The sequence below is a fragment of the Olea europaea genome, unplaced genomic scaffold, assembly GCF_002742605.1.
Source record: "Olea europaea var. sylvestris unplaced genomic scaffold, O_europaea_v1 scaffold723, whole genome shotgun sequence".
NCBI lineage: Eukaryota > Viridiplantae > Streptophyta > Magnoliopsida > Lamiales > Oleaceae > Olea > Olea europaea.
Window position 1 is genome coordinate 182,909 of NW_019265634.1, and position 9,903 is coordinate 192,811.

Genomic DNA, 9,903 nt, shown 5'->3' on the forward strand with positions numbered 1-9,903 from the left:
ATTTATATCCTCAGTGTTCTGTCAATTTTTTTGCCTTTTTTTTTTTTTTTTAACCCAATTTAACAATTTTTTGCACTTTTATTCCTACTCCTCTGCATTTAATCAATTGTGTGACTTTTTGGAGTCGGTTTGTCTTAATTGGTTAAAGATATAATCCTTTCTATTTAAAGATTTAATCATTTTTCTTTTTCATTTTTCCCAGGTAACTAGGGTTTCCTCTTGAATGAAATAGATTTATATGTCTTGTGTTGCTTATATATCTATGTTTGTGTAGTGGAATAGTGGAGGAGAAGGGGGCATTCAGAGAGGTGGGATGAATAGTGTGTTCAATGAAGAGATACTTGCAGACAAGCTCTCAAAGCTTATAAACACGCATCAGTTTATTGAAAGTATAAATATCCCTCAATTATTTATTTTTCTATTTATGATGATTTTGTTCTGGTTTTCAACTGAAAATTATAGACACGCTCATAATTTCTTTATGTTTTTCTTGAGAAAAAGAAAAAAGGTCTTCACATATCAATTTTTTATGTGTTCAGCTGTTGGCTATTCAAGTGAATTAATTAGTTGATAGATTTTGTGCATGTCTATAGAATTTGATAAATTGAGTTTTATGCTACGATATAATTATTAAAATTAAACAAAAAGCAGGGAATTTTTCATCTTAAATATATCCATGGATCTTCCTTGATGTAATTTGGTTTTTGGTTGATGGTTTTTTTAATTAGATGAAAATAGGGTTTTTCTTTTATATGTTTTTTTTTATAAGGAAAGGGCTTAAAATGGAAAGTCTTCTTTCTTTCCTTCCTTTTTTTTTTAATAACTTATTCCATTTTGGGAGTTTAGCATGGATAAGATTAACTGTGAATAACGGTTTCTTACCTACCTACCATGTTACACGTGTTCTTTCATGTATAGTGTTAATAATATCTTTGGATCTATTATTTGATTTCTCAAGTTCAGTTGCCGAACGTTTCTCTGCTATTAATGGAATGATGTAAAAAGAAAAATGATTAATGATTTATTACCTACCTAATTACACGTGTTCTTCTGCCTTTCAAATTATGTTAGGATATACTTACGTGGTTCCTGTGAGTTATGATTCTTCCATACTTGTTCATTCATAAGTTTAGATCACGATTAGATTTTACTTTTTCGCGAGCATAAGCATTCCTAGATTCAGTATGTTTAGACTTCAACTTGGAACCAGAATAAGATTTCTCTTTACGAAAACACCAATTTCTTGTTGATGAAGATTTTCTAATGCAAGTCTAATAATTCTTCTCACTTATTGTAAACGAATGTTATCACGTATTTCGTTTGAGATTTTGCAAAATATATTTCTACTTTATATGCCTTAATTTGGCGACTAGCTTAAGTAGAAAAACTTACTATGCTACTTTGTCTATTTTTTCCTTCTTTGTGGCTTCTACTACCATAAGATCATTTCGGTTTTTCTTTTATATGTTTTTATGATGAGAAGGCTTAAAATGGAAAGTCGTCTTCTTCTTCTTCTTCTTTTTTTTTTAATAACTTATTCCATTTTGGGAGTTTAGCATGGATAAGATTAACTGTGAATAATGGTTTCTTACCTACCATGTTACACGTATTCTTTCATGTAGTGTTAATAATATCTCTTGATCTATTATTTGATTTCCCGAGCTCGGTTGCTGAGCATTTCTCTGCTATTAATGTAATGATGGAAAAATTAAAAATGATTAATGGTTTATTGCCTAATTAATTACACGTGTTCTTCCGTCTTTTGTGTTATCTTACGATGTACTTATATGGTTCCTGTGAGTTATGATTCTTCAATACTTGTTCATTCATAAGTTTAGATCACAATTAGATTTTACTTTTTTGTGAGCATAAGCATTCCTAGAACAGTTTAGACTTCAACTTGGAACCAGAATAAGATTTCTATTTACTAAAACGCCAACTTCTCGTTGATGAAGATATTAATACAAGTCTAATAATTCTTCTCCACTTATTGTAAATGAATGTTATCACGTATTTCATTTGAGATTTTGCAAAATATATTTCTAATTTGTATGCCTTAATTTGGTGACTAGTTTAAGTAGAAAAACATATTATGCTACTTTGTCTACTTTTTCCTTCTTTATGGCTTCTACTACCCTAAGATCATCTTGGTTTAAGATTTATTTTTGCCCACAAATTTGACGAGACTTTGATTGAGCACAACGATTTCTCCACAGATTTACTTCATTCTGAAATGGAAAAGTGATGAAGTGCATAAGAGATTAGAGTTTATGGCAAAATAGGATCATCACAAGGCAAAAGTTGGCAAAAGGGGTAAATGATTTCATGATGACTTTGGGTTTGCTCGTTTTTGGCAAATCACTAGTCTAATTTGATTGGAGCCGAGCCAAGGCCAATTTCGGGCAAAATCCATCGTTTAGGCCCTCGTTTAATCGTCTTTGCTATTTATGGTAATTTTCATTTTTGCAATATCTCTTTCCATGAAATTCTTATTTAAATTCCGTTTGTTGGAGGATGATCCTGAAGATAAGTATTTTCCATCTTAGTAATTATCTTATATTTTCCATTTTTGGGAAAAAATATCTTTATTTTATTTTATTTTATTTTTCGGATTTTCCTAGGTTTCTACTATTTAATCAGTTGTAAGCCCTTAGAGGCAATAGTTCTGGAATTCAATAAAATCTTCCTTGAGAATTTTCTCAATTTGTGATTGTTCATCTTCCCTATAATATTTCCGCTACGTCAAAAAGGAAAAATCCGAGATTGCACTAGTTATAGTATGTTATGGCATCTATAGGTAGAGCATGTCCAGCTGTGGTTAAAAGTTAGCAAAGTTTCGCTAATATAAAGAAACATTGAAAATTTTGTTTGGCAAAATGAATAACTGAAAGTAAGTTTGACCTACTTTTAAGCACAACCAAACATTCTCTGCCACTTCTGACTAGTCTTAACTGCATTAAATAATTGAAAAATTCTACTTGTACATAATTATTGCGCATAATGATATCCATAATGTGATGTGGCAATCATCCGGTTGTTGACGTGCAAGTGTGAGACTTGAATTAAAGGTTGGATGCAGTGCCACGTGTAATTATGGATACCATTATATAGATAATTATGTACATATAGCACTTCCCTAAATAATTACATTTTTTTGCTACCTTATGCTTGTCAATCTTTTCTATACATACTTTTACCTTTTCTTTCTTTGCAGCTTTGTCGCAATGGTGCATTTTTCACCGTAGTAAAGCAAAGCAAGTTGTTGCGACGTGGGACAAACAATTCCATAGTTCAGAGATGGTGAAGAAGGTGCATCTTCTGTACCTTGCGCATGATATCCTGAAGAACAGTATGGAGAACGGAAATGAATTTGTCTCCAAATTTTGGAATGTTCTTCCTTCGGCACTCAAGGATGTTGTGAAGCATGGGGATGATCGTGGAAAGAAGGCTGTCTCAAGATTGGTAAGAAATTTCCTTGTCCTTGTCTTCTATAATTCTTGACAATCATTTATTTCATAGATTGTTTGGAAGGGCGTTTATTAAACTGTTCTAATCCGGATTATTACATCATATTTTGTCCCATGTTAGAATTATAGATTTCAACAACTATAGGTGGGCACCAAATTGGTAGGTTGGAGTGGCTTGACTAATATGATAATCTTATCATTAGGTCAATAGATGGGAAGAAAGGAAAATTTTTGGATCCTATGCTGAGAGCCTAAAAGATGCAATGCTTGGAGAAGAATTGCCTTCATCGTTGGATTTTGGGAAGAAACGTTCTCGTTCTATCATAATAGAGGGTGACTCAAGATCAATCAAAACGGTAGGGGTTAATTGCTCATGTATGGTGTGCACAGTATTAGATAATATAGTGAACAAGATACTACTTTTTTCTTCTTGAGTACTGTCGTGTACCAATCCTTCCAACCAAACATGTCATTAATGCTATATGCAGTGCTAAGATTTAATCATGTAATATATCTGTCCTTTACTAACATTTTTTTGGTTCTTATTCTGTACGCATTTGCATTTGAACCAGAAATTGACCATTGGCAGCACAGAAGAAAAAATTGTGTCAGCTTTTAACTCGGTGGTCAGCGAACATCCCATTGAAAATGAAGAGATCAATAAGTGCAAGTCCGCCGTCCAACGTGTGAGTAAGATAGGAGAAGATGTCAAAGTCTCCTTAACAAAAGGTAGGCCGGTAATTCGAAAAAAAATATCATTTCTGTGTAGGCTGGAAATGGTTCGTAGTTATTGAATGGGCAATGCTACCAAAAAAGCCCTTAAAGAAAGCTTTGACCTTTAAGTCGTATTAAAGAGTATATGAACATGTTTTGGCTAAGCCAAAAAGTCAAAAAAAATAAAAAGCTTAAGAAGTATGTTTTAAGCCTAGCCAAATATTCTTTCTTCAGCAGTCTTCTTCTGATTTTTGTTAACAAGTATTTGCTTCTTCCTTCTGTAGCCAAGGATTCAACGCGGAAGACCATAGTCAAAGAACTAGAGAAGGAAGAACTTGTTTTGATTCAGTGCATTGAGAAACTTAAAGTTGTCGAAGCTAGTAGAGTTATCCTTATATCACAGTTACAAGATGCACTTTACGAACAGGTACAATATCATACATTTACAAGAATTGCTTATTTCTTTCCATATTTGCAAAATTTGACGACCTTGGGTGGTGTGCGGTTATTTTTGTGGTTAATTACTTGTATATTTTTCAGAAATCTGAGCTGGAGAATGTTCGTATGCAAATGCAGGTTTGTCCATCGATTACTGCACTTGCATATTTAAACTATTCCATGATGCAACCTGCCTTCATTATGTTCTCCTTTTCTTTCTTGAAAGTAGTTGGCTGCTCAAAAATGGTGCATCTTAATTTTGATCAGATTTCATGGGAAAATGAATTCATTTATCCTTATGGAAGCAAAAGTAACGTATCACTTAACAAGGAAGAGATATCGCTTATTAGATGATTGAGATTAATGATAATATGCCAATACGATCAATGTGCAACTGGCAGTTTAGTGGAACCATCACCTAGCATGGTGATATCTCAGGAGAATTGAGGCCGTCTATCGTATCGTATGGTTGCTGTTGATGTTCACTCTTCAAGAAAACGAAAAAATCTTTGTATGACAATCCTGTCTCCTAGTTTATATTCGTAGGAATTTTTTTTCATGGACCAAATACCTCCATGGCTGGTTCTATTCTTCGCATTATTAAATCTTTAACAAATCTAGAAATTTTATCTACTTCATGTCTTAGTTGTAGATTTTTTCCCCTTTGAAACTTCATAGGAATCTTGGTCTGGAATTTAGCATCCGTTTGGAATTTTTTTTACAAACAATTTTATTTATAATTATAGAGAAATGAGTTATGGATAAGCGAATAATACTCCTCGCATTGGAATGAGTGGTTAAAAAGGAAATTTGACCCATATAAATAATTTAAAATTTTTGCCAAACTGAGGTTAGCTTAATCATAATTTGGTATCAAGAATGAATTACTGGATCGGATTTAAATAATGCTAATATCTATGCGTCTAATCAATTTTCAGGTAGCACAAGTACAGGCAGAAGAAGCTGCAAATATGCTGAAGCGTCTGAATGAAGACCATATTACAGACTCAAAAGCATCAATGGCATCGGCAGACACCAATACAAATCCAGCCCAGAAAACAGAAAAAGCTACTGCAGCAAAGCTTGCAGATAAGCTAGCTGCTTCGAGCTCGTCCCAGTATATTTTGACCTCTGTCCTTTCTGCGTTTGCAGGTGAAGAGGCAAAAAATGCTGGGCTTGTGAAGTCTTCATCACCTTCAACTCCTTTCTCATCGGTCTTCAACACTCCAATGGCTGCGAATATGCGGAAGCATCTGAATGAAGACCATATTACAGACTCAAAAGAATTTATAGCATCAGCAGATACCAATACAAAACCAGCACAAAGAACGGAAAAAGCTGCCGCTGTTGTTGCGGCTGAGCTTACGGATAAGCTGGCCACTTCGAGGTTGTCCCAGTATATTTTCACCTCTATCCTTTCAGAATATGCAGCTGAAGAAGCAAAAAATGCTGGTCTTGTGAAGTCTTCATCACCCTTGACTTCTTTCTCATCTGTTTCCAATACTCCAATGTTGAAACCCGTTTCTGATCAGAATGTTTCAATGCCGGCACAACAACCTAATCCTCCTCAAAACAACCCATTTCAATCCCATATGGTGCCCCGGCCATCAATCAAAGGTCAAATTTCCTACTCTCCATATTTGTGCCAATCACTTCCAAAGCCACCGTCTCAGCGGTATCTGCAGCCACCGGGTGGTATTGTGGCCTCGTATGACTATGGTAATTTTCTACAGCTGCCGCCCAGGCCTCCTCCACCTCCACTTCCACCTCCACCTCCACCTTCACCTCCATCCCTAACCGCACCCGAACCACCACTCCCGCCCCCACTTCCATTTTACATGCTGAGCCCAACGGTGCCTTTTGCCTAGCAACCGCAGGGGATGACTCCACAGAAACCACTACTGATGGGTCATCAGCCACCTGTTGAGTAGTAAACTTGATTTTTGGACTAAATAATATGGGTTTAAGGATTTTGCTTATAGACCCAAATCAATTAAAAGGCCCAACATGCATAGCATTTCTAGAAGCATTATCTAGAAAAATCTATATAAATATCTACTAGAAAAATCTATATAAATATCTAAGTAAGATATGTAGTTTTATAAAGAATATCTAGAGAATTCTAGGAAAATATCTTGATATGTGGTCTAGGTGTCTCTAAAAAATGTGTGGACTAGAATATTCTTGTAAACACTATATAAAGGGGTAGTGCCCTCCATTTTGTAACAAACCAAAAAGTGTGTAAAGTCTTGAATTTAAGAAATACAAGTTTTCTTTTTCACTTCCTTCTTCCTATTAGTGTTGTCCTCTTAAAAGCCTTAGCCAATCCAAGTTAGTAAACCCATCTTTCCTCCAACAAACTGGTATTAGAGCCCCAAGGTTCTTGTGAGAAATGGCAAGTGGGATGATTCCTTTTCAAGTCCCCCAACTCAATAAGGATAACTACGACAATTGGAGTATAAGGATGAAAGCATTGCTCGGGTCGCAAGATGCATGGGAGATCGTAGAGAAAGGCTACACGGAGCCACAAGACGAGGTTGCTCTATCCCAAGCACAAAAGGATAGTTTGAAGGATGCAAGGAAGAAGGACAAGAAGGTGCTCACCCTCATCTATCAAGCCTTAGATGAAGGCATGTTCGAGAAAGTAGCTTGTGCTACTACAAGCAAGGAAGCATGGGAGATCTTGCAAAACTCCCACAAAGGAGTTGAGAAGGTGAAATAGGTTCGACTTCAAACACTTCGAGGTGAGTTTGAAGCTTTACATATGAAAGAATCGGAATCAATTTCTGATTACTTCTCTAGAGTATTAGCTATTGTGAATCAATTAAAAAGGAATGGAGAAAAGTTGAACGACACTTGAGTAATTGAGAAGATACTTAGGTCTTTAGATTCTAAATTTGACTACATAGTTGTAGCCATTGAGGAATCTAAAGATCTAGATAGTATGAGTGTCGATCAACTCATGGGATCTTTACAAGCCCATGAGGAAAGACTAAGGAAGAAAGTGAAAGAAGAGCCATTAGAGCAAGCTCTTCAAACAAAGCTCACTTTGAACGAGGGTGAAGGAAGGTTCAATAGTAGAAGAAGCCAAAGAGGAAGAGGACGAGGCCAAGATCGAGGAAGAATTGCATTCTACAAGGAGGAAAGAAGACAAAGTTCATTTTCTACTAGAGGTCGCGGAAGAGAAAAAGGTACGAGGAAAAATGAAGGACCAAGGTATGACAAATCTCAAATTAAATGTTACAATTGTCAAAAATTTGGTCATTATGCTTCAGAATGTAGAAATATTACTAACCAAGTTGAGGAGAAAGCCAATTACGCTTGCTGGGAAAGTGAAGTAGATCCTGCACTACTATTCGCTTACAAAGGTGAAGAGAACAGAGAAAAGAATACTTGGTATTTGGATACAGGAGCAAGCAACCATATGTGTGGAAGAAAAAACATCTTTGTGGAGCTTGATGAATCAGTAAGCGGTAACATTACCTTTGGAGATGAATCCAAAATCCCAGTGAAAGGAAAAGGTAAAATCTTGATCCGTTTAAAAAATGGTACGCATCAGTTTATCTCAAATGTCTATTATGTGCCCAATATGAAGAACAATATTTTAAGTTTGGGACAACTCTTAGAGAAGGGCTATGATATTCATTTGAAGGATCATAGTCTTTCAATAAGAGATCAAAGAGAAATTTTGATTGTCAAAGTCCCTATGACAAGAAATAGAATGTTTGCGTTAAGCATTCAAAATGATGTCGCTAAATGCTTAAAAGCTTGTTTTAAAGATTCATCTTGACTTTGGCACTTGAGATTTGAGCATCTTAATTTTGGAGGCTTAAAGTTGTTAAGTAAGAAGAAAATGGTGAAAGGTTTGCCTCCAATAAATCACGCGGATCAATTATGTAAAGGATGCTTACTTGGAAAGCATTCGAGAAAAAGTTTTTCAAAAGAAGCATCTACAAGAGCTAAGAAGCCGTTAGAACTTGTACACTCCGATGTTTGTGGGCCAATTAACCCAAGCTCTCTCGGTAAGAGCAATTATTTTGTTCTTTTTACTGATGATTTTAGTAGAAAGACTTGGGTCTATTTTCTTAAACAAAAATTTGAAGTTTTTGAAACTTTTAAGAAGTTTAAAGCTCTTGTTGAAAAAGAAAGCAGATATAGTATAAAAGCCTTGAGATCGGATAGAGGAAGAGAGTTCACCTCCAAAAAGTTTGAGAAATATTGTGAGGAGAATGGAATTCGTCGTCCAGTGACGGTTCCATACTCTCCACAACAAAATGGAGTAGCAGAAAGAAAGAATAGATCCATTCTTAACATGACCCGCTGCATACTCAAAAGTAAGAGATTGCCCAAAGAACTTTGGGCTGAAACTGTTAATTGCGCCGTGTATCTGTCTAACCGATCACCTTCTAGAAGTGTGTGGAATAAGACACCACAAGAAGCATGGAGTGGAAGAAAGCCCAGCATCTCTCACTTACGAGTATTTGGGAGCATTGCATATGCTCATGTACCAGATAAAAAACGGTCCAAGTTAGATGACAAAAGTGAAAGGTATGTCTTCATCGGCTATGACTCTCGCTCTAAAGGCTACAAGTTGTATAATCCAAGCAATGAGAAGATCACCATAAGTAAAGATGTCGAGTTTGATGAAGAAGGAGCTTGGGATTGGGGTGACCAAGAAAAAGACTATGACTTCTTACCATTCTTTTATGAAGAAGAACAAAAGAATGGAGAGCAGCAAGAGATTATCAGTCCACCTCTATCACCTACTCATGGAAATGCTTCTCCATCATCTTCACAAGGAGAAAGTTCAAGCGAAAGGACACCACGGATGAGGAGCCTACAAGAGCTATATGAGGTAACCGAAAATCAAAATGATCTCACACTGTTTTGTCTTTTTGTCGATTGTGAACCAATAGGATATGAAGACACGGTGCAAAATAAAAGATGGAGAGATGCTATGGATGAAGAGATTAAGGCTATAGAGAAAAATGACACATGGGAGCTGACAACTCTTCCCAAAGGAAAGAGAGCGATCGGAGTTAAGTGGGTGTACAAGGAAAAGAAGAACACTAAAGGAGACGTAGAAAGATACAAAGCAAGATTGGTTGCCAAAGGTTACAACCAACGGTCGGGAATTGATTATGAAGAGGTATTTGCTCCTGTTGCTCGTTTAGAAACCATAAGATTAATTATCTCTCTTGCAGCCAAAATAAGTGTAAGATATTTCAAATGGACGTGAAATCAGCTTTTCTAAATGGTTATCTCCAAGAAGAAATCTATGTGG

General features: G+C 35.8%; 1 protein-coding gene across 1 annotated transcript; it reads left to right on the forward strand.

Moving 5' to 3' along the window:
- Positions 1 to 284: 284 nt before the first annotated feature.
- On the forward strand, positions 285 to 6,487 carry LOC111390885 (regulation of nuclear pre-mRNA domain-containing protein 2-like). The gene is made up of 7 exons (XM_023016014.1): positions 285 to 389; positions 3,215 to 3,462; positions 3,671 to 3,823; positions 4,040 to 4,196; positions 4,466 to 4,608; positions 4,722 to 4,757; positions 5,558 to 6,487. The coding sequence occupies exons 1-7, from the start codon at positions 314 to 316 to the stop codon at positions 6,485 to 6,487; spliced, it is 1,743 nt and encodes a 580-aa protein (XP_022871782.1). The 5' UTR covers positions 285 to 313.
- The last annotated feature ends 3,416 nt before the right edge of the window (positions 6,488 to 9,903 follow it).